Here is a 25,066-nt window from a genome sequence, read left to right on the forward strand (position 1 = left end):
AGTGGGGAGGATGAGGACTATAGGAGAATATTTTCAAAGAAGATAAAACCAAGGCTGAAGTCTGAAGACCTTGCAGAGGGAGTAGATGTTCGCACAGAGCGGCATAGCAGCACAAGCAACGATGGCAGCACAATTACGACCGTCACCCGCCGCATCACCACCTACACAGTGGATATGCCGGGTGGCATAAGTGAGCAACTTGAACTTTCAAACCCAGAGTTTAAGGGGCTAAGGCACGAATCTGGTGATGGCTCTCCTCGTAGACAATTCTTCCAAGGCAGCCCTTCAGGTAAAGTGGGGTCAGAGGAGGGAGTTTTTGAGTCAAGTAAGGTCTCTTACACTGGGCCACAAGTTAGCTCCACAGAGACAGGATGGGGCAGTGGGAACGTTCAGGTCACAACTACAAGAGAGGTAGAAAGTCAGAGGAGCTTTGAGATCTCAAGAGGGAGTGGGGAGCAAGGTGATGGCAGCATTCAGATGTCAGGAACAAGCATGACACTAAGAGACAGCACAAACACTGGTAGTGGAGGTGTTACAATAGGAGGGTTGGGAGGTGCAGAAGTAACCTCAACTGATGAGAACGGAGGGTCTATTGGTCTTTCTTTACCAGGAAAAAGCATGCAGATTTTGACTTCATCCATGGATAAAACACAAGAGGGAAGTATTGACACCAGTTTAGGTGAGAGGACAAAGATGAAGGTATCTGAAACTACCATCAGTCACCCGCAGGCAAAGGGATCAGGCAGCAGACTAGGAGGAACAGCAATAACAGTTGGCAATGTTTCCACAGGTTATTCCTCAGGGCCAGGCAAGATTTCAATGGCAGGTGACAATGTCAACATTAAGGGTTCAAAGTTAAAAGGTGAGGTTGATGTCAGCCTGCCAAGCACAAAGGGAGGAATAAAAGCACCTGGAATAGACACTGAAGTTCCAGGGTATAAAAATGAGGGGACTGTGAGTGGCATAAAAACATTCAAGATGCCTGTCTTTGGAATAAAAGGAAATAAGGAAGAGGGAAATAGGGTTGAAGTTAAACTCAGTGGTGATGCAGGTATGTCAGTACCTGTAACACATGAAAAGGTGTGGAAACCAGAACTAGCTATCAAAGGTAAAGATATGGAGATCAAAGGTTCTAGTACTAACATTGCAGGACCAGTCGTCAATGTAAGACTTCCAGAGGCAGAGTTCAAAGCACCTGAAATCAGCTCTAGCATTCAAACCAAAGTACCAATGAGTGATATCAAATACAAAATGGAAACGTCTGTTCTATCTTTATCTCGGCCAGATACAAAGGGTCTAGGGGTAGGGGGAAATATTGATTTAACAGTGGAAAAGACTGAGGGAGAAATGAAGCCACCCAAAATGGACACTAAAGTTCCAGCTATGAATATTGAGACGAAAGAAGGAGATTTAAAAATGCCTCAGATAAAGATACCATCATCTGGGGCCAAGGGAACAAAAGTTGATGTAAAAACTTCTGGGGTTGACTTTAAAGCATCCAAAGTTAAAGTTGAAAGCCCAGATGTAGACATACAAGCTCCCAAAGTGAATATTGACCTTGAGGGACCAAAAGGTGGATTCAACCGTTCAAAATTTACAATGCCGTCCATTGATCTGAAAGGTCAGAAACTTGAAGGTGGTGTGGCTTTGTCCGGACCAAAGATTAAAGGAGACATAACAGCACCTGCAGTAGACATAAAAGGTCCACAGGTTGATATTGAATGTCCAAAAGGTGGATTTGAAATGCCTAAAATTAAAATCCCATCAATTGGCTTGAAAGGTCAAAAGGCTGAAGGTCCAGATGTTGCTACAAACCTTCCGAGAGCAAACATTGACATGAACGCACCCAAAGTTGACATCAAAGGACCACAGGTTGGTAATGAAGGGCCAAAGGATGGATTTGAAATGCCTAAAATCAAGATGCCATCCTTTAACATTAAAGGTCAAGAAGTGGAGGGTCCAGATGTGGATCTAAACATTGATGTGAAAGCACCTGATGTTGACATTGAAGGACCGAATGCAACAGTAAAAGGAGACAAATTCAACATGCCAACCATATCAGGACCAAAAATCTCTATGCCAAATGTGGATTTCCATCTGAGAGGTCCAAAACTCAAAGGTGAAGTTGATGTGTCCGCTCCAAAGATAGAGGGAGACATAAAAACACCTGATGTTGATGTTAAAGTTCCAGAGGTCAATATTGAGGGGCCAAAGGGTGGATTTGAAATGCCTAAGATCAAAATCTCATCATTCGGCTTGAAAGGTGCAAAGGTTGAAGATCCAGATGTTAATATTAACCTCCCAAAGGCGGACATTGACATTAAAGCACCTGTTGTTGACATTAAAGTGCAAAAGTTCGACATTGAAGGCCCTGATGTAGAAATGAAAGGACCCAACATCAAGATACCATCCGTAAAAGCACCAAAGATGGCAGATTTTGATATCAAACTAAAAGGTCCGAAGGTCAATAGGGATGTGGATGTTTCAGTTTCAAAGATTGAAGCTAATCTAAAAGCTCCTGATTTGGGTATCGAAGGAGCAGAAGTTGACATTGGAGGCCACAAAGGTGGATTTAAAATGCCTAAAATCAAAGTTCCATCATTTGGCATTAAAGCTCCAAAAGTAGAAGGTCCGGATGTCGATTTTAACATTCCCAAAGATAACATTGATGTGAAAATGCCCGAAAAAGACATTAATGCTCCAGAAATTGACGTTCGAGGCCTGGATTGTCCAGAGCTTGATATTAAAGGGCAAAAGGGTGGGATTGAAATGCCAAAAATCAAAATGCCATCATTTGGCTTCAAAGGTCCAAAAGTGGAGGTTCCAGATGTTGATGTAAACCTTCCCAAAGGTAACATTGATGTTAAAGTACCTGATGTTGACATTAAAGGGCCGGACTTTGAAGTTGAAGGCCCTGATATGAAATTGAAAGGATCCAAATTCCAAATGCCATCAATATCAGGACCCAAGCTGCCCGAATGGGATTTGAGTCTGAAAGGACCCAAAATGAAGGGAGATTTCGATGTGTCAGTTCCAAAGATTGAAGGTGAAATAAAAGCTCCCAAGCTTGACATTGAAGGACCAGATATCGACATTGATGGCCACAAAGGAGGATTTAAAATGCCTAAATTTAAAGTGCCATCCTTTGGACTGAAAGGTCCAAACATTGAAGGGCCAGAAGTTGATCTAAGCCTCCCGGAAGCTGATATTGACATTAATGCTCCTCACGTGGATATCAAAGGACCAGATCTTGACATTGAGAGTCCAAGTGGTAAAATCAGAGGACCAAAATTCCACATGCCAAGCATTTCAGGACCAAAACTTTCCATGCCAGATATGGATTTCAAGCTGAAAGGTCCAAAAATGAAAGGTGATGTCGATATGTCAATGCCAAAGATAAAGGGAGGCATAAAATCACCTGACGTTGACATCAAAGGTCCACAGGTTGATATTGAAGGTCCCTCAGGTGGATTTGAAATGCCTAAAATCAAAATGCCATCATTTGGCTTCACAGGTCCAAAAGTCGAGGTTCCAGATGTTGATGTAAACCTTCCCAAAGGTAACATTGATGTCCCTGATGTTAACATTAAAGGGCCGGACATTGAAGTTGAAGGCCCTGATATGAAATTGAAAGGATCCAAATTCCAAATGCCATCAATATCAGGACCCAAGCTGCCCGAATGGGATTTGAGTCTGAAAGGACCCAAAATGAAGGGAGATTTCGATGTGTCAGTTCCAAAGATTGAAGGTGAAATAAAAGCTCCCAAGCTTGACATTGAAGGACCAGATATCGACATTGATGGCCACAAAGGAGGATTTAAAATGCCTAAATTTAAAGTGCCATCCTTTGGACTGAAAGGTCCAAACATTGAAGGGCCAGAAGTTGATCTAAGCCTCCCGGAAGCTGATATTGACATTAATGCTCCTCACATGGATATCAAAGGACCAGATCTTGACATTGAGAGTCCAAGTGGTAAAATCAGAGGACCAAAATTCCACATGCCAAGCATTTCAGGACCAAAACTTTCCATGCCAGATATGGATTTCAAGCTGAAAGGTCCAAAAATGAAAGGTGATGTCGACATGTCAATGCCAAAGATAAAGGGAGGCATAAAATCACCTGACGTTGACATCAAAGGTCCACAGGTTGATATTGAAGGTCCCTCAGGTGGATTTGAAATGCCTAAAATCAAAATGCCATCATTTGGCTTCACAGGTCCAAAAGTCGAGGTTCCAGATGTTGATGTAAACCTTCCCAAAGGTAACATTGATGTCCCTGATGTTAACATTAAAGGGCCGGACTTTGAAGTTGAAGGCCCTGATATGAAATTGAAAGGATCCAAATTCCAAATGCCATCAATATCAGGACCCAAGCTGCCCGAATGGGATTTGAGTCTGAAAGGACCCAAAATGAAGGGAGATTTCGATGTGTCAGTTCCAAAGATTGAAGGTGAAATAAAAGCTCCCAAGCTTGACATTGAAGGACCAGATATCGACATTGATGGCCACAAAGGAGGATTTAAAATGCCTAAATTTAAAGTGCCATCCTTTGGACTGAAAGGTCCAAACATTGAAGGGCCAGAAGTTGATCTAAGCCTCCCGGAAGCTGATATTGACATTAATGCTCCTCACATGGATATCAAAGGACCAGATCTTGACATTGAGAGTCCAAGTGGTAAAATCAGAGGACCAAAATTCCACATGCCAAGCATTTCAGGACCAAAACTTTCCATGCCAGATATGGATTTCAAGCTGAAAGGTCCAAAAATGAAAGGTGATGTCGATATGTCAATACCAAAGATAAAGGGAGGCATAAAATCACCTGACGTTGACGTCAAAGGTCCACAGGTTGATATTGAAGGTCCCTCAGGTGGATTTGAAATGCCTAAAATCAAAATGCCATCATTTGGCTTCACAGGTCCAAAAGTCGAGGTTCCAGATGTTGATGTAAACCTTCCCAAAGGTAACATTGATGTCCCTGATGTTAACATTAAAGGGCCGGACTTTGAAGTTGAAGGCCCTGATATGAAATTGAAAGGATCCAAATTCCAAATGCCATCAATATCAGGACCCAAGCTGCCCGAATGGGATTTGAGTCTGAAAGGACCCAAAATGAAGGGAGATTTCGATGTGTCAGTTCCAAAGATTGAAGGTGAAATAAAAGCTCCCAAGCTTGACATTGAAGGACCAGATATCGACATTGATGGCCACAAAGGAGGATTTAAAATGCCTAAATTTAAAGTGCCATCCTTTGGACTGAAAGGTCCAAACATTGAAGGGCCAGAAGTTGATCTAAGCCTCCCGAAAGCTGATATTGACATTAATGCTCCTCACGTGGATATCAAAGGACCAGATCTTGACATTGAGAGTCCAAGTGGTAAAATCAGAGGACCCAAATTCCACATGCCAAGCATTTCAGGACCAAAACTTTCCATGCCAGATATGGATTTCAAGCTGAAAGGTCCAAAAATGAAAGGTGATGTCGATATGTCAATGCCAAAGATAAAGGGAGGCATAAAATCACCTGACGTTGACATCAAAGGTCCACAGGTTGATATTGAAGGTCCCTCAGGTGGATTTGAAATGCCTAAAATCAAAATGCCATCATTTGGCATCACAGGTCCAAAAGTCGAGGTTCCAGATGTTGATGTAAACCTTCCCAAAGGTAACACTGATGTCCCTGATGTTAACATTAAAGGGCCGGACTTTGAAGTTGAAGGCCCTGATATGAAATTGAAAGGATCCAAATTCCAAATGCCATCAATATCAGGACCGAAGCTGCCCGAATGGGATTTGAGTCTGAAAGGACCCAAAATGAAGGGAGATTTCGATGTGTCAGTTCCAAAGATTGAAGGTGAAATAAAAGCTCCCAAGCTTGACATTGAAGGACCAGATATCGACATTGATGGCCACAAAGGAGGATTTAAAATGCCTAAATTTAAAGTGCCATCCTTTGGACTGAAAGGTCCAAACATTGAAGGGCCAGAAGTTGATCTAAGCCTCCCGAAAGCTGATATTGACATTAATGCTCCTCATGTGGATATCAAAGGACCAGATCTTGACATTGAGAGTCCAAGTGGTAAAATCAGAGGATCCAAATTCCACATGCCAAGCATTTCAGGACCAAAACTTTCCATGCCAGATATGGATTTCAAGCTGAAAGGTCCAAAAATGAAAGGTGATGTCGATATGTCAATGCCAAAGATAAAGGGAGGCATAAAATCACCTGACATTGACATCAAAGGTCCACAGGTTGATATTGAAGGTCCCTCAGGTGGATTTGAAATGCCTAAAATCAAAATGCCATCATTTGGCTTCACAGGTCCAAAAGTCGAGGTTCCAGATGTTGATGTAAACCTTCCCAAAGGTAACATTGATGTCCCTGATGTTAACATTAAAGGGCCGGACTTTGAAGTTGAAGGCCCTGATATGAAATTGAAAGGATCCAAATTCCAAATGCCATCAATATCAGGACCCAAGCTGCCCGAATGGGATTTGAGTCTGAAAGGACCCAAAATGAAGGGAGATTTCGATGTGTCAGTTCCAAAGATTGAAGGTGAAATAAAAGCTCCCAAGCTTGACATTGAAGGACCAGATATCGACATTGATGGCCACAAAGGAGGATTTAAAATGCCTAAATTTAAAGTGCCATCCTTTGGACTGAAAGGTCCAAACATTGAAGGGCCAGAAGTTGATCTAAGCCTCCCGAAAGCTGATATTGACATTAATGCTCCTCACGTGGATATCAAAGGACCAGATCTTGACATTGAGAGTCCAAGTGGTAAAATCAGAGGACCCAAATTCCACATGCCAAGCATTTCAGGACCAAAACTTTCCATGCCAGATATGGATTTCAAGCTGAAAGGTCCAAAAATGAAAGGTGATGTCGATATGTCAATGCCAAAGATAAAGGGAGGCATAAAATCACCTGACGTTGACATCAAAGGTCCACAGGTTGATATTGAAGGTCCCTCAGGTGGATTTGAAATGCCTAAAATCAAAATGCCATCATTTGGCTTCACAGGTCCAAAAGTCGAGGTTCCAGATGTTGATGTAAACCTTCCCAAAGGTAACATTGATGTCCCTGATGTTAACATTAAAGGGCTGGACTTTGATGTTGAAGGCCCTGATATAAAATTGAAAGGATCCAAATTCCAAATGCCATCAATATCAGGACCCAAGCTGCCTGAATGGGATTTGAGTCTGAAAGGTCCCAAGATAAAGGGAGATATGGCCACTCCAAAGATTGAGGGAGACATGAAAACACCTGAGATTGACATCAAAGGTTCTAACGTCAATTTTGAAAGTGGACCAAAGGTGCAGTTACCAAAAATATCTCCACCAAAAATATCATTTCCAGATGTTGACATCAATCTGAAGGGGCCAAAGTTGAAAGGTGATTTGAAAGCGGATATTCAACGACCAAAAGCTGAATTTGAGGGTCCAGATCTTGCAATTGACGTTCCAGAAATTGGCACGAAGAAATCTAAATTCAAAATGCCAAAGTTTGGTTTCAAGAGCCCAAAGATAAAGGCACCAGAAACTGATGTGGAAACGGCAAAAGGGGATATCAGCATCAAAGGGAAGACTGGTAGCTCTGAACACCTTGATCTTGACCTTGGGTTGACTGGTTCGAAAACTAAAGGATCAAAATTCAAGATGCCAAAATTTGGGTTCAAAGCCCCAAAGGTTGAAATGCCAGAAGTTGACATTAATCTTCCCAAAGCTGGCATTGACATAAAGAGTCCCAATGTGGACATTGAAAGACGAGGTGTTCAAATTGAGATTCCGGATGTAAAAGTCAAGGGACCAAAACTCAAAATGCCAACAACCTCAGGACCAAAAATGTCCATACCAGATGTAGATTTCAATCTGCAAAGTCCCAAACTCAAAGGTGATTTGGATATGTCACCTCCAGAGATAGGAGACATAAAAATACCGGAAGTTGACATCAAAGGTCCAAAGGTTGATGTTGAAGGTCCCAAAGGTGGATTTGAAATGCCTAAAATCAAAATGCCATCAATATCAGGACCCAAGCTGCCCGAATGGGATTTGAGTCTGAAAGGACCCAAAATGAAGGGAGATTTCGATGTGTCAGTTCCAAAGATTGAGGGTGACATAAAATCTCCCAAGCTTGACATTGAAGGACCAGATATCGACATTGATGGCCACAAGGGAGGATTTAAAATGCCTACATTTAAATTGCCATCCTTTGGACTGAAAGGTCCAAATGTTGAAGGGCCAGACGTTGATGTCAGCCTCCCAAAAGCTGATATTGACATAAACACACCTGACTTGGATATCAAAGGACCAGATCTTGACATTGAGAGTCCAAGTGGTAAAATCAGAGGACCCAAATTCCACATGCCAAGCATGTCACCCCCAAAACTTTCCATGCCAGATGTGGATTTCAACCTGAAAGGTCCCAAAATGAAAGGTGATGTGGATATGTCAATGCCAAAGATAAAGGGAGGCATAAAATCACCTGACGTTGACATCAAAGGTCCACAGGTTGATATCGAAGGTCCCTCAGGTGGATTTGAAATGCCTAAAATCAAAATGCCATCATTTGGCTTCACAGGTCCAAAAGTCGAGGTTCCAGATGTTGATGTAAACCTTCCCAAAGGTAACATTGATGTCCCTGATGTCAACATTAAAGGGCCGGACTTTGATGTTGAAGGCCCTGATATCAAATTGAAAGGATCCAAATTCAAAATGCCATCAATATCAGGACCCAAGCTGCCCGAATGGGATTTGAGTCTGAAAGGACCCAAAATGAAGGGAGATTTTGATGTGTCAGTTCCAAAGATTGAGGGTGATATAAAATCTCCCAAGCTTGACATTGAAGGACCAGATATCGACATTGATGGCCACAATGGAGGATTTAAAATGCCTAAATTTAAATTGCCATCCTTTGGACTGAAAGGTCCAAACATTGAAGGGCCAGAAGTTGATGTAAGCCTCCCGAAAGCTGATATTGACATTAATGCTCCTCAAGTGGATATCAAAGGACCAGATCTTGACATTGAGAGTCCAAGTGGTAAAATCAGAGGACCCAAATTCCACATGCCAAGCATATCGGGACCAAAACTTTCCATGCCAGATGTGGATTTCAACCTGAAAGGTCCCAAAATGAAAGGTGATGTGGATATGTCAATGCCAAAGATAAAGGGAGGCATAAAATCACCTGACGTTGACATCAAAGGTCCACAGGTTGATATCGAAGGTCCCTCAGGTGGATTTGAAATGCCTAAAATCAAAATGCCATCATTTGGCTTCACAGGTCCAAAAGTCGAGGTTCCAGATGTTGATGTAAACCTTCCCAAAGGTAACATTGATGTCCCTGATGTCAACATTAAAGGGCCGGACATTGATGTTGAAGGCCCTGATATCAAATTGAAAGGATCCAAATTCAAAATGCCATCAATATCAGGACCCAAGCTGCCCGAATGGGATTTGAGTCTGAAAGGACCCAAAATGAAGGGAGATTTTGATGTGTCAGTTCCAAAGATTGAGGGTGATATAAAATCTCCCAAGCTTGACATTGAAGGACCAGATATCGACATTGATGGCCACAAGGGAGGATTTAATATGCCTAAATTTAAATTGCCATCCTTTGGACTGAAAGGTCCAAACATTGAAGGGCCAGAAGTTGATGTAAGCCTCCCGAAAGCTGATATTGACATTAATGCTCCTCAAGTGGATATCAAAGGACCAGATCTTGACATTGTGAGTCCAAGTGGTAAAATCAGAGGACCCAAATTCCACATGCCAAGCATGTCAACCCCAAAACTTTCCATGCCAGATGTGGATTTCAACCTGAAAGGTCCAAAAATGAAAGGTGATGTGGATCTGTCAATGCCAAAGATAAAGGGAGGCATAAAATCACCTGCCGTTGACATCAAAGGTCCACAGGCTGATATCGAAGGTCCCTCAGGTGGATTTGAAATGCCTAAAATCAAAATGCCATCATTTGGCTTCACAGGTCCAAAAGTTGAGGTTCCAGATGTTGATGTAAACCTTCCCAAAGGTAACATTGATGTCCCTGATGTTAACATTAAAGGGCCGGACTTTGATGTTGAAGGCCCTGATATCAAATTGAAAGGATCCAAATTCAAAATGCCATCAATATCAGGACCCAAGCTGCCCGAATGGGATTTGAGTCTGAAAGGACCCAAAATGAAGGGAGATTTTGATGTGTCAGTTCCAAAGATTGAGGGTGATATAAAATCTCCCAAGCTTGACATTGAAGGACCAGATATCGACATTGATGGCCACAAAGGAGGATTTAAAATGCCTAAATTTAAATTGCCATCCTTTGGACTGAAAGGTCCAAACATTGAAGGGCCAGAAGTTGATCTAAGCCTCCCGAAAGCTGATATTGACATCAATGCTCCTCAAGTGGATATCAAAGGACCAGATTTTGACATTGAGAGTCCAAGTGGTAAAATCAGAGGACCCAAATTCCACATGCCAAGCATATCGGGACCAAAACTTTCCATGCCAGATGTGGATATCAACCTGAAAGGTCCCAAAATGAAAGGTGATGTGGATATGTCAATGCCAAAGATAAAGGGAGGCATAAAATCACCTGACGTTGACATCAAAGGTCCACAGGTTGATATCGAAGGTCCCTCAGGTGGATTTGAAATGCCTAAAATCAAAATGCCATCATTTGGCTTCACAGGTCCAAAAGTCGAGGTTCCAGATGTTGATGTAAACCTTCCCAAAGGTAACATTGATGTCCCTGATGTCAACATTAAAGGGCCGGACTTTGATGTTGAAGGCCCTGATATCAAATTGAAAGGATCCAAATTCAAAATGCCATCAATATCCGGACCCAAGCTGCCCGAATGGGATTTGAGTCTGAAAGGACCCAAAATGAAGGGAGATTTTGATGTGTCAGTTCCAAAGATTGAGGGTGATATAAAATCTCCCAAGCTTGACATTGAAGGACCAGATATCGACATTGATGGCCACAAGGGAGGATTTAAAATGCCTAAATTTAAATTGCCATCCTTTGGACTGAAAGGTCCAAACATTGAAGGGCCAGAAGTTGATGTAAGCCTCCCGAAAGCTGATATTGACATTAATGCTCCTCAAGTGGATATCAAAGGACCAGATCTTGACATTGAGAGTCCAAGTGGTAAAATCAGAGGACCCAAATTCCACATGCCAAGCATGTCACCCCCAAAACTTTCCATGCCAGATGTGGATTTCAACCTGAAAGGTCCAAAAATGAAAGGTGATGTGGATCTGTCAATGCCAAAGATAAAGGGAGGCATAAAATCACCTGCCGTTGACATCAAAGGTCCACAGGCTGATATCGAAGGTCCCTCAGGTGGATTTGAAATGCCTAAAATCAAAATGCCATCATTTGGCTTCACAAGTCCAAAAGTTGAGGTTCCAGATGTTGATGTAAACCTTCCCAAAGGTAACATTGATGTCCCTGATGTTAACATTAAAGGGCCGGACTTTGATGTTGAAGGCCCTGATATCAAATTGAAAGGATCCAAATTCAAAATGCCATCAATATCAGGACCCAAGCTGCCCGAATGGGATTTGAGTCTGAAAGGACCCAAAATGAAGGGAGATTTTGATGTGTCAGTTCCAAAGATTGAGGGTGATATAAAATCTCCCAAGCTTGACATTGAAGGACCAGATATCGACATTGATAGCCACAAAGGAGGATTTAAAATGCCTAAATTTAAATTGCCATCCTTTGGACTGAAAGGTCCAAACATTGAAGGGCCAGAAGTTGATCTAAGCCTCCCGAAAGCTGATATTGACATCAATGCTCCTCAAGTGGATATCAAAGGACCAGATTTTGACATTGAGAGTCCAAGTGGTAAAATCAGAGGACCCAAATTCCACATGCCAAGCATATCGGGACCAAAACTTTCCATGCCAGATGTGGATTTCAACCTGAAAGGTCCCAAAATGAAAGGTGATGTGGATATGTCAATGCCAAAGATAAAGGGAGGCATAAAATCACCTGACGTTGACATCAAAGGTCCACAGGTTGATATCGAAGGTCCCTCAGGTGGATTTGAAATGCCTAAAATCAAAATGCCATCATTTGGCTTCACAGGTCCAAAAGTCGAGGTTCCAGATGTTGATGTAAACCTTCCCAAAGGTAACATTGATGTCCCTGATGTCAACATTAAAGGGCCGGACTTTGATGTTGAAGGCCCTGATATCAAATTGAAAGGATCCAAATTCAAAATGCCATCAATATCAGGACCCAAGCTGCCCGAATGGGATTTGAGTCTGAAAGGACCGAAAATGAAGGGAGATTTTGATGTGTCAGTTCCAAAGATTGAGGGTGATATAAAATCTCCCAAGCTTGACATTGAAGGACCAGATATCGACATTGATGGCCACAAGGGAGGATTTAAAATGCCTAAATTTAAATTGCCATCCTTTGGACTGAAAGGTCCAAACATTGAAGGGCCAGAAGTTGATGTAAGCCTCCCGAAAGCTGATATTGACATTAATGCTCCTCAAGTGGATATCAAAGGACCAGATCTTGACATTGAGAGTCCAAGTGGTAAAATCAGAGGACCCAAATTCCACATGCCAAGCATGTCACCCCCAAAACTTTCCATGCCAGATGTGGATTTCAACCTGAAAGGTCCAAAAATGAAAGGTGATGTGGATCTGTCAATGCCAAAGATAAAGGGAGGCATAAAATCACCTGCCGTTGACATCAAAGGTCCACAGGCTGATATCGAAGGTCCCTCAGGTGGATTTGAAATGCCTAAAATCAAAATGCCATCATTTGGCTTCACAGGTCCAAAAGTTGAGGTTCCAGATGTTGATGTAAACCTTCCCAAAGGTAACATTGATGTCCCTGATGTTAACATTAAAGGGCCGGACTTTGATGTTGAAGGCCCTGATATCAAATTGAAAGGATCCAAATTCAAAATGCCATCAATATCAGGACCCAAGCTGCCCGAATGGGATTTGAGTCTGAAAGGACCCAAAATGAAGGGAGATTTTGATGTGTCAGTTCCAAAGATTGAGGGTGATATAAAATCTCCCAAGCTTGACATTGAAGGACCAGATATCGACATTGATGGCCACAAAGGAGGATTTAAAATGCCTAAATTTAAATTGCCATCCTTTGGACTGAAAGGTCCAAACATTGAAGGGCCAGAAGTTGATCTAAGCCTCCCGAAAGCTGATATTGACATCAATGCTCCTCAAGTGGATATCAAAGGACCAGATTTTGACATTGAGAGTCCAAGTGGTAAAATCAGAGGACCCAAATTCCACATGCCAAGCATATCGGGACCAAAACTTTCCATGCCAGATGTGGATTTCAACCTGAAAGGTCCCAAAATGAAAGGTGATGTGGATATGTCAATGCCAAAGATAAAGGGAGGCATAAAATCACCTGACGTTGACATCAAAGGTCCACAGGTTGATATCGAAGGTCCCTCAGGTGGATTTGAAATGCCTAAAATCAAAATGCCATCATTTGGCTTCACAGGTCCAAAAGTCGAGGTTCCAGATGTTGATGTAAACCTTCCCAAAGGTAACATTGATGTCCCTGATGTCAACATTAAAGGGCCGGACTTTGATGTTGAAGGCCCTGATATCAAATTGAAAGGATCCAAATTCAAAATGCCATCAATATCAGGACCCAAGCTGCCCGAATGGGATTTGAGTCTGAAAGGACCCAAAATGAAGGGAGATTTTGATGTGTCAGTTCCAAAGATTGAGGGTGATATAAAATCTCCCAAGCTTGACATTGAAGGACCAGATATCGACATTGATGGCCACAAGGGAGGATTTAAAATGCCTAAATTTAAATTGCCATCCTTTGGACTGAAAGGTCCAAACATTGAAGGGCCAGAAGTTGATGTAAGCCTCCCGAAAGCTGATATTGACATTAATGCTCCTCAAGTGGATATCAAAGGACCAGATCTTGACATTGAGAGTCCAAGTGGTAAAATCAGAGGACCCAAATTCCACATGCCAAGCATGTCACCCCCAAAACTTTCCATGCCAGATGTGGATTTCAACCTGAAAGGTCCAAAAATGAAAGGTGATGTGGATCTGTCAATGCCAAAGATAAAGGGAGGCATAAAATCACCTGCCATTGACATCAAAGGTCCACAGGCTGATATCGAAGGTCCCTCAGGTGGATTTGAAATGCCTAAAATCAAAATGCCATCATTTGGCTTCACAGGTCCAAAAGTCGAGGTTCCAGATGTTGATGTAAACCTTCCCAAAGGTAACATTGATGTCCCTGATGTCAACATTAAAGGGCCGGACTTTGATGTTGAAGGCCCTGATATCAAATTGAAAGGATCCAAATTCAAAATGCCATCAATATCAGGACCCAAGCTGCCCGAATGGGATTTGAGTCTGAAAGGACCCAAAATGAAGGGAGATTTTGATGTGTCAGTTCCAAAGATTGAGGGTGATATAAAATCTCCCAAGCTTGACATTGAAGGACCAGATATTGACATTGATGGCCACAAAGGAGGATTTAAAATGCCTAAATTTAAATTGCCATCCTTTGGACTGAAAGGTCCAAACATTGAAGGGCCAGAAGTTGATCTAAGCCTCCCGAAAGCTGATATTGACATCAATGCTCCTCAAGTGGATATCAAAGGACCAGATTTTGACATTGAGAGTCCAAGTGGTAAAATCAGAGGACCCAAATTCCACATGCCAAGCATATCGGGACCAAAACTTTCCATGCCAGATGTGGATTTCAACCTGAAAGGTCCCAAAATGAAAGGTGATGTGGATATGTCAATGCCAAAGATAAAGGGAGGCATAAAATCACCTGACGTTGACATCAAAGGTCCACAGGTTGATATCGAAGGTCCCTCAGGTGGATTTGAAATGCCTAAAATCAAAATGCCATCATTTGGCTTCACAGGTCCAAAAGTCGAGGTTCCAGATGTTGATGTAAACCTTCCCAAAGGTAACATTGATGTCCCTGATGTTAACATTAAAGGGCCGGACTTTGATGTTGAAGGCCCTGATATCAAATTGAAAGGATCCAAATTCAAAATGCCATCAATATCAGGACCCAAGCTGCCCGAATGGGATTTGAGTCTGAAAGGACCCAAAATGAAGGGAGATTTTGATGTGTCAGTTCCAAAGATTGAGGGTGATATAAAATCTCCCACGCTTGACATTGAAGGACCAGATATCGACATTGATGGCCACAAAGGAGGATTTAAAATGCCTAAATTTAAATTGCCATCCTTTGGACTGAAAGGTCCAAACATTGAAGGGCCAGAAGTTGATGTGAGCCTCCCAAAAGCTGATATTGACATAAACACACCTGACTTGGACATCAAAGGACCAGATTTTGACATTGAGAGTCCAAGTGGTAAAATCAGAGGACCCAAATTCCACATGCCAAGCATGACAGGACCAAAACTTTCCATGCCAGATGTGGATTTCAACCTGAAAGGTCCCAAAATGAAAGGTGATGTGGATCTGTCAATGCCAAAGATAAAGGGAGGCATAAAATCACCTGACGTTGACATCAAAGGTCCACAGGTTGATATCGAAGGTCCCTCAGGTGGATTTGAAATGCCTAAAATCAAAATGCCATCAATATCAGGACCCAAGCTGCCCGAATGGGATTTGAGTCTGAAAGGACCCAAAATGAAGGGAGATTTTGATGTGTCAGTTCCAAAGATTGAGGGTGATATAAAATCTCCCACGCTTGACATTGAAGGACCAGATATCGACATTGATGGCCACAAAGGAGGATTTAAAATGCCTAAATTTAAATTGCCATCCTTTGGACTGAAAGGTCCAAACATTGAAGGGCCAGAAGTTGATGTGAGCCTCCCAAAAGCTGATATTGACATAAACACACCTGACTTGGACATCAAAGGACCAGATTTTGACATTGAGAGTCCAAGTGGTAAAATCAGAGGACCCAAATTCCACATGCCAAGCATGACAGGACCAAAACTTTCCATGCCAGATGTGGATTTCAACCTGAAAGGTCCCAAAATGAAAGGTGATGTGGATCTGTCAATGCCAAAGATAAAGGGAGGCATAAAATCACCTGACGTTGACATCAAAGGTCCACAGGTTGATATCGAAGGTCCCTCAGGTGGATTTGAAATGCCTAAAATCAAAATGCCATCAATATCAGGACCCAAGCTGCCCGAATGGGATTTGAGTCTGAAAGGACCCAAAATGAAGGGAGATTTTGATGTGTCAGTTCCAAAGATTGAGGGTGATATACAATCTCCCAAGCTTGACATTGAAGGACCAGATATCGACATTGATGGCCACAAGAGAGGATTTAAAATGCCTAAATTTAAATTGCCATCCTTTGGACTGAAAGGTCCAAACATTGAAGGGCCAGAAGTTGATCTAAGCCTCCCGAAAGCTGATATTGACATCAATGCTCCTCAAGTGGATATCAAAGGTCCAGATTTTGAGATTGAGAGTCCAAGTGGTAAAATCAGAGGACCCAAATTCCACATGCCAAGCATATCGGGACCAAAACTTTCCATGCCAGATGTGGATTTCAACCTGAAAGGTCCCATAATGAAAGGTGATGTGGATATGTCAATGCCAAAGATAAAGGGAGGCATAAAATCACCTGACGTTGACATCAAAGGTCCACAGGTTGATATTGAAGGTCCCTCAGGTGGATTTGAAATGCCTAAAATCAAAATGCCATCATTTGGCTTCACAGGTCCAAAAGTCGAGGTTCCAGATGTTGATGTAAACCTTCCCAAAGGTAACATTGATGTCCCTGATGTTAACATTAAAGGGCCGGACTTTGATGTTGAAAGCCCTGATATCAAATTGAAAGGATCCAAATTCAAAATGCCATCAATATCAGGACCCAAGCTGCCCGAATGGGATTTGAGTCTGAAAGGACCCAAAATGAAGGGAGATTTTGATGTGTCAGTTCCAAAGATTGAGGGTGATATAAAATCTCCCACGCTTGACATTGAAGGACCAGATATCGACATTGATGGCCACAAAGGAGGATTTAAAATGCCTAAATTTAAATTACCATCCTTTGGACTGAAAGGTCCAAACATTGAAGGGCCAGAAGTTGATGTGAGCCTCCCAAAAGCTGATATTGACATAAACACACCTGACTTGGACATCAAAGGACCAGATTTTGACATTGAGAGTCCAAGTGGTAAAATCAGAGGACCCAAATTCCACATGCCAAGCATGACAGGACCAAAACTTTCCATGCCAGATGTGGATTTCAACCTGAAAGGTCCCAAAATGAAAGGTGATGTGGATCTGTCAATGCCAAAGATAAAGGGAGGCATAAAATCACCTGACGTTGACATCAAAGGTCCACAGGTTGATATCGAAGGTCCCTCAGGTGGATTTGAAATGCCTAAAATCAAAATGCCATCAATATCAGGACCCAAGCTGCCCGAATGGGATTTGAGTCTGAAAGGACCCAAAATGAAGGGAGATTTTGATGTGTCAGTTCCAAAGATTGAGGGTGATATAAAATCTCCCAAGCTTGACATTGAAGGACCAGATATCGACATTGATGGCCACAAGAGAGGTTTTAAAATGCCTAAATTTAAATTGCCATCCTTTGGACTGAAAGGTCCAAACATTGAAGGGCCAGAAGTTGATGTCAGCCTCCCGAAAGCTGATATTGCCATTCATGCTCCTCAAGTGGATATCAAAGGACCAGATCTTGACATTGAGAGTCCAAGTGGTAAAATCAGAGGACCCAAATTCCACATGCCAAGCATGTCACCCCCAAAACTTTCCATGCCAGATGTGGATTTCAAACTGAAAGGTCCAAAAATGAAAGGTGATGTGGATCTGTCAATGCCAAAGATAAAGGGAGGCATACAATCACCTGACGTTGACATCAAAGGTCCACAGGCTGATATCGAAGGTCCCTCAGGTGGATTTGAAATGCCTAAAATCAAAATGCCATCATTTGGCTTCACAGGTCCAAAAGTCGAGGTTCCAGATGTTGATGTAAACCTTCCCAAAGGTAACATTGATGTCCCTGATGTTAACATTAAAGGGCCGGACTTTGATGTTGAAGGCCCTGATATCAAATTGAAAGGATCCAAATTCAAAATGCCATCAATATCAGGACCCAAGCTGCCCGAATGGGATTTGAGTCTGAAAGGACCTAAAATGAAGGGAGATTTTGATGTGTCAGTTCCAAAGATTGAGGGTGATATAAAATCTCCCAAGCTTGACATTGAAGGACCAGATATCGACATTGATGGCCACAAAGGAGGATTTAAAATGCCTAAATTTAAATTGCCATCCTTTGGACTGAAAGGTCCAAACATTGAAGGGCCAGAAGTTGATCTAAGCCTCCCGAAAGCTGATATTGACATCAATGCTCCTCAAGTGGATATCAAAGGACCAGATTTTGACATTGAGAGTCCAAGTGGTAAAATCAGAGGACCCACATTCCACATGCCAAGCATATCGGGACCAAAACTTTCCATGCCAGATGTGGATTTCAACCTGAAAGGTCCCATAATGAAAGGTGATGTGGATATGTCAATGCCAAAGATAAAGGGAGGCATAAAATCACCTGACGTTAACATCAAAGGTCCACAGGTTGATATCGAAGGTCCCTCAGGTGGATTTGAAATGCCTAAAATCAAAATGCCATCATTTGGCTTCACAGGTCCAAAAGTCGAGGTTCCAGATGTTGATGTAAACCTTCCCAAAGGTAACATTGATGTCCCTGATGTTAACATTAAAGGGCCGGACTTTGATGTTGAAGGCCCTGATATCAAATTGAAAGGATCCAAATTCAAAATGCCATCAATATCAGGACCCAAGCTGCCCGAATGGGATTTGAGTCTGAAAGGACCCAAAATGAAGGGAGATTTTGATGTGTCAGTTCCAAAGATTGAGGGTGATATAAAATCTCCCAAGCTTGACATTGAAGGACCAGATATCGACATTGATGGCCACAAGAGAGGATTTAAAATGCCTAAATTTAAATTGCCATCCTTTGGACTGAAAGGTCCAAACATTGAAGGGCCAGAAGTTGATGTAAGCCTCCCGAAAGCAGATATTGCCATTAATGCTCCTCAAGTGGATATCAAAGGACCAGATCTTGACATTGAGAGTCCAAGTGGTAAAATCAGAGGACCCAAATTCCACATGCCAAGCATGTCACCCCCAAAACTTTCCATGCCAGATGTGGATTTCAAACTGAAAGGTCCAAAAATGAAAGGTGATGTGGATCTGTCAATGCCAAAGATAAAGGGAGGCATAAAATCACCTGCCGTTGACATCAAAGGTCCACAGGCTGATATCGAAGGTCCCTCAGGTGGATTTGAAATGCCTAAAATCAAAATGCCATCATTTGGCTTCTCAGGTCCAAAAGTCGAGGTTCCAGATGTTGATGTAAACCTTCCCAAAGGTAACATTGATGTTAAAGTACCTGATGTTGACATTAAAGGGCCGGGCTTTGATGTTGAAAGCCCCGATGTAAAATTGAAAGGATCCAAATTCCAAATGCCATCAATATCAGGACCCAAGCTGCCCGAATGGGATTTGAGTCTGAAAGGACCCAAAATGAAGGGAGATTTCGATGTGTCAGTCCCAAAGATTGAGGGTGACATCAAAGCTCCCAAACTTGACATTGAAGGACCAGATATCGACATTGATGGCCACAAAGGAGGATTTAAAATGCCTAAATTTAAATTGCCATCCTTTGGACTGAAGGGTCCAAACATTGAAGGGCCAGAAGTTGATGTAAGACTCCCAAAAGCTGATATTGACATAAACACACCTGACTTGGACATCAAAGGACCAGATTTTGACATTGAGAGTCCAAGTGGTAAAATCAGAGGACCCAAATTCCACATGCCAAGCATATCGGGACCAAAACTTTCCATGCCAGATGTGGATTTCAACCTGACAGGTCCCAAAATGAAAGGTGATGTGGATATGTCAATGCCAAAGATAAAGGGAGGCATAAAATCACCTGACGTTGACATCAAAGGTCCACAGGTTGATATCGAAGGTCCCTCAAGTGGATTTGAAATGCCTACAATCAAAATGCCATCAATATCAGGACCCAAGCTGCCCGAATGGGATTTGAGTCTGAAAGGGCCCAAAATAAAGGGAGATTTCGATGTGTCAGTTCCAAAGATTGAGGGTGACATAAAAACACCTGACATTGACGTCAAAGGTCCAGAGTTTAATATTAAAGGGCCCAAGGGTGAATTCGAAATGCCTAAATTGCCATTGCCATCACTCAACATCAAAGGTCCAAAAGTGGAGGGTTCAGACGTTGATATAAAACTTCCCAAAGGAAACATTGACATGAAAGCACCTGATTTTGATATCAAAGTAAAAGGGCCTAAAGTCAAAGGAACGATGGATGCATCAGTGCCCAAATTGGACGCAGATATCAGAGGTCCAAATGCTAACATTGCTGTACCCACCATCACTATGGCAGGTGGGTCTATTGATCATGGACTGACCGGTGTTACATTTCCCAAGTTCAAAGGTCCTAAGTTTGGAATGAAATCCCCAGAACTTGGTGTTGAAGCACAAGGTTCAAAACCAGAAATTAGTCTCCCAGATACTGAAGCAAGTCTTGATGCCCCTGGTATTAATGTCAATGTAAAGGGGAAAAAAGGGAAATTCAAACTTCCTAAAGTGAAAGGAAGGGCAAAGAAACCTGATATAGACATAGAAACATCAGCAGCAGACCTGGATTTACACAGACCCAATATTCATGTCAAAGGAACAAAGGTAAAGAAGCCTCTTTTTGGTAAGCTTCATTTTCCTGATGTGGAATTAGATATCAAATCACCAAGTTCTGGTATTGACAGTCCAAATTTTCATTTGGGAGAGACAGATGTCAAATTGAATCCTAAAGGCCCAAAAATAAATGTGAAAGGTGGTGCAGAGATTGATGCAAGTGTTCCAGGGGGAAGTGCAAGCGGTGGCCTTCATTACCCAGAAGGTACTGTAACATTTCCCAAAATCAAGGTGCCAAAATTTGGTATTGCTCTGCCTCAGATGGAAGGCCAGGCAGGTGGAGGAAATGTTGAATCAGCTAGTGGAGGAATGAATATAAAGTCTCCATCTGTCAGTTGCCAAGTCAGTTCACAAAATGTTGAGGTTCCCAGTCCAGAACTGAGGCAAAGAGAAGGAAAGGTAAAGGTAAAGATGCCAAAAATGTTTGGTAAATCAAAAGCAAAGGGCAGTAGTGCAGGTGATCTTCGGGGACCAGAGGTAGAATTGAGTACAAGTGGAAAAGGCAGTCAGGCAAACACTGGGAAACTGATAGGTGGAACATTTGAAGTAGAGGGTGATCCTGGGCTCAGTGTGTCAACTAAAGCAAAGTCAGCCTCACTGGATCTATTCAAGAAATCAAGGCATCGGTCTTCTTCTCTGAGTGATGAGGGGGGGCTCGCAGTAAGTTCTTCTTCAGGTCACTTAGAAGCTGAGAGTGGTGACATTTCATTAGACTTAGGAGGAAGCAAGGTCAAAGGAAAGAAAGGCAAGTTGAAGTTTGGCACCTTCGGAGGTTTTGGTTCAAAGTCAAAGGGCTCATATGAAGTGTCACTTGGTGAGGAGGGTGAAGCAAGTGCAGGTGTTCATTTACCCTCTAAAAAATCAAGATTGTCTTCATCTTCCAGCAGTGACAGTGGTTCGAGAGGTGGTTTCAGGTTCCCAAGACTTGAACTATCTGTTTCACCAAAAAAATGATAAATTATGAGGTAAATTAAACTCTTTCATGTACACCCAAATAGACTCTAATATGGCAAATTCTTCAACGCATAAATCTTTAAAACCTAAGGGCACGTACACAGTCATCTCAATATTGTCAACTATGTGTAATTTTCTTTTCAGTAATTAGACAGGAGTGCATGAGATTGTTCAAAGTCCCTTATAACTGTAAATAAGATAAATTTGTATTGTAGTAATAAATATTGTTTTTTTTGTACATAGTCCAGATTTATTGAACACATGCCATCCCACCAAATTTTCACAAATAGTTCATTACAGGGTTGTCATTTTGTCCTATTTTATGCTATTAAATGAATGTTATTAATGAACAGGTGTAGTATATTTGTATCCAGGGGTTTATTGCACAGAACAGATAGTTACAATTGTTATTTTGAAGGATGATGTTGTTTGTACACCCAGACACGAGTATAAACAGTTACCAGTTCTTTTATGTATGAAATGATTTTATTTTCAAGCTTTGTAATATAATCTGTGTAGAAGCATATTTAGGCAACATAGAGCTGGCCCCTTATAACCCATTCTAAAGAGTAACGGTGTTCTATATACCGTATTTGCAAAGACAATCACTGTTTGGAAACTACCAATTATCTGAAGTGCTGTTCATTTTTTAAGAAACTTTATTCATCCTCTGATTGTGTAACATTTCCAAAAAATATTCATTGTTTCGTTTGTTTTAAACATGTTTTGCTTCCCAATCCTGTGTCATTTCCATCCTCACCTGTTATGTTTCCTGTCACTCTCCTTTTGTACACTCACCTTATGATAATGTAAAAAAAAACACAAAGAAACTGTCACTTTTAAACTTGCAAAAAAAAAACTGTGTTAATAGCGAGTTGCATAGTTTTGATCAGATATGATGGAGATAAGGCATGCTTCTTTGGGTCTATTCTTTTGTGTGCATTCTGCCAAATAAACTAAATAAAAAGATTTATAGAATGTATAAGGTTTCTGAAATCCGTATTTGCAAGTGCCTTAATCATGTGATATGATACAGGCAATACTTGATTGTGTCCGTCTGTATTTCGTTCTATATTAGTCATTTTATCTACATTTTTATCAATATCAATCAGCCATTAATCAATCCAACTTGAGTCATCATTGAGTCATCAACAGTTATTTACATTATGTATCGTTAACATCTTAAACTTACAACATTTGCGCCATGATCACTTGTGGAGCCTTCACTCTCTACGCACAGGCAGTGGTAATGTCATTTTTTGCTGGACACGCCTTGCACCGGTTTCTCTACGGTGAATATTAACAGTGTTGAGTCATAGTATGTCAAAAAGGCATAAAAAAGTCATCGTAATGTGTGTCACAAAACTCATATATATGTTAAAAAAGCCATAAAAAATTCATAAAAGTCATGATATATCATGTTGAAAGAAAGTCATAAACGGTGGTAGATATGTTAAACAAATTCAGTTGAGCATGTAAAAAAATTAAAATCATAGTATAGTATCCCAAATTATAATGAGACGAATTAATGCCATACGATAATGTTGGGGAAAAGTCATTGTATAGTCAATAAAAAAGTCAGAATTACTCATAAAATAGTCAAAGCATAGTATATTGAAAATAGTCTTAAACAATTCATAGTAGAGTATAATGAAAAAGTAATTAAAAAACGAATAAAAAGTCATGGTATAGGATGTTGAATATAACATTAAGTCATGGTATAGCATGCAATAAAAAGCTATAAAAGTGAAAGAATAGTAGGAAGAAAAAAGTTATAAAATACGGTAGTTGTAAATTATGTCAAAAAAGTAATTGTATAGTATGTTGGAAAAAAGTAATGGAAACGTATGTTATCAATAGTTATGAGAAGTTTGTTGAATAGCATATTATTAAAAAGTCATAAACAGTCTTAGTATCGTATATCAAAAAAGTCACAATTAAGTCATAATAAATTATGTCAAAAAGTCTGAAAAGTCAGTATAGCAAGTCAAAAAAGTCACAAAAAAGCCATAGTATATCGGTGTACGGTCATATTGAAGCATATAAAAAAATCATGAAAAAATGGTTGTTATACCGAAAAAAGTAATTAACAAGTCATCATATAATATGCCGAAAAAAGTGATTTAAAAGTCACAGTACAGTATGTTGAAAAATGTCAGAAATATGGCTGAATAATATATAAAAAAAAGTCAGAAAAGTCAAGGTATAGCATGTCCAAAATGAGTCATCATTTAAGTCTTCGCAAAATGTCAGAAAATATCATAGTATACAATGTTGAAAAGCATAGTGTTGCATGTTGAAAGAATTACAGAAAAATCTAAGACCAGCATGTCAGAAAAATTATTAAGTGTAATATAGTATGTTGAAAAGTGTCATAAAAATGATTGTATAGTATGTCTAAAAAAAGTCATATTATAATATGGTGAAAAAAGTTTAGTGTGACCAAAAAAAGCCAGAAAAAAGTCAAAAAGTCCTTTTTATAATTGTGCAGTATATTGAAAAACATCCAGAAACAAAATATAGTTTAGCATTTCAAAAGTCTTTAAAAAGCCATAATATTGTATGTCGAGAAAAAAAATTCATAATTTAATTTGTCAAACAAAGCCCAAAAGAGAATGTCGAAAACAGTCATAGTCATCTGCCGATTAAAGCCAAAGTAAAGCATGTATAGCAAAGGCCAGAAAAAAGTCACATAGCATGTCAAGAAGTCAAATAAAAAGTAAATTGTATCATATTTCTAAAAAAAAGCCAAGAAACAGGTTTAAACAATTGTTTAGTATGACATTGAATTGCTGTCTATTATTTTGTGTACACATATTTATTATTTACAGTTGTGTTAAGTTGATGATCTGATAGCAGATATCGGCACTAGTTGGTGCTGTTTAGCCGGCTAGAGGTTATAGGGTGAAGTAATGAAAGAGGTGAAAGAGAAGTTGGTTTTGGCTTGTCTGGTTCAGTGTTGGGAGTTCAATAAACTTATGAGGAAAACCCAGAATGTGTTGGACCGATTTCTTCCTTGTCATACACCCAGGTCATTTAAACTTTTGAAAAAAAGCCACATTTTTAAAAGTATGTCAGAAATTCATAAACAATTCATTGAATAGTATATCCAAAGAAGTCATAGTATAGTATGTTAAAAAAAATACAAAAGTATAGTATGTCGAAAAAGGTCATAAAAAAGTTCTAGTATAGCATGTCGAAAAAAGTTATCGTATAGAATGTCCAAAAAAGTCATAGTATAGCAAGGCAAAAAAAACCCTGCTCTGTGACGTGAGCTAGGAAGGGTTATTGGACTCCACAAAATACATTCTCTACTTTTCATCTGAATATAAGAAGTCTTCCTAGCAATTATGACAAATTTATTTATTAT

General features: G+C 40.7%; 1 protein-coding gene across 2 annotated transcripts in view; it reads left to right on the top strand.

Moving 5' to 3' along the window:
- Positions 1 to 24,682, top strand: part of ahnak (AHNAK nucleoprotein) — a 37,270-nt gene extending 12,588 nt beyond the window's left edge. Inside the window, exons 6-7 of one of the 2 annotated variants that reach the window (XM_079268979.1) lie at positions 1 to 9,297; positions 10,000 to 24,682. In XM_079268979.1, coding sequence (XP_079125105.1) covers positions 1 to 9,297; positions 10,000 to 21,696 — 20,994 coding nt within the window. In that variant the 3' untranslated portion in view covers positions 21,697 to 24,682. The other variant, XM_079268978.1, reaches the window with a different exon arrangement.
- Positions 24,683 to 25,066: the final 384 nt, after the last annotated feature.

This window comes from Melanostigma gelatinosum, assembly GCF_949748355.1.
Source record: "Melanostigma gelatinosum genome assembly, chromosome: 5".
NCBI classification, from domain to species: Eukaryota; Metazoa; Chordata; class Actinopteri; order Perciformes; family Zoarcidae; genus Melanostigma; species Melanostigma gelatinosum.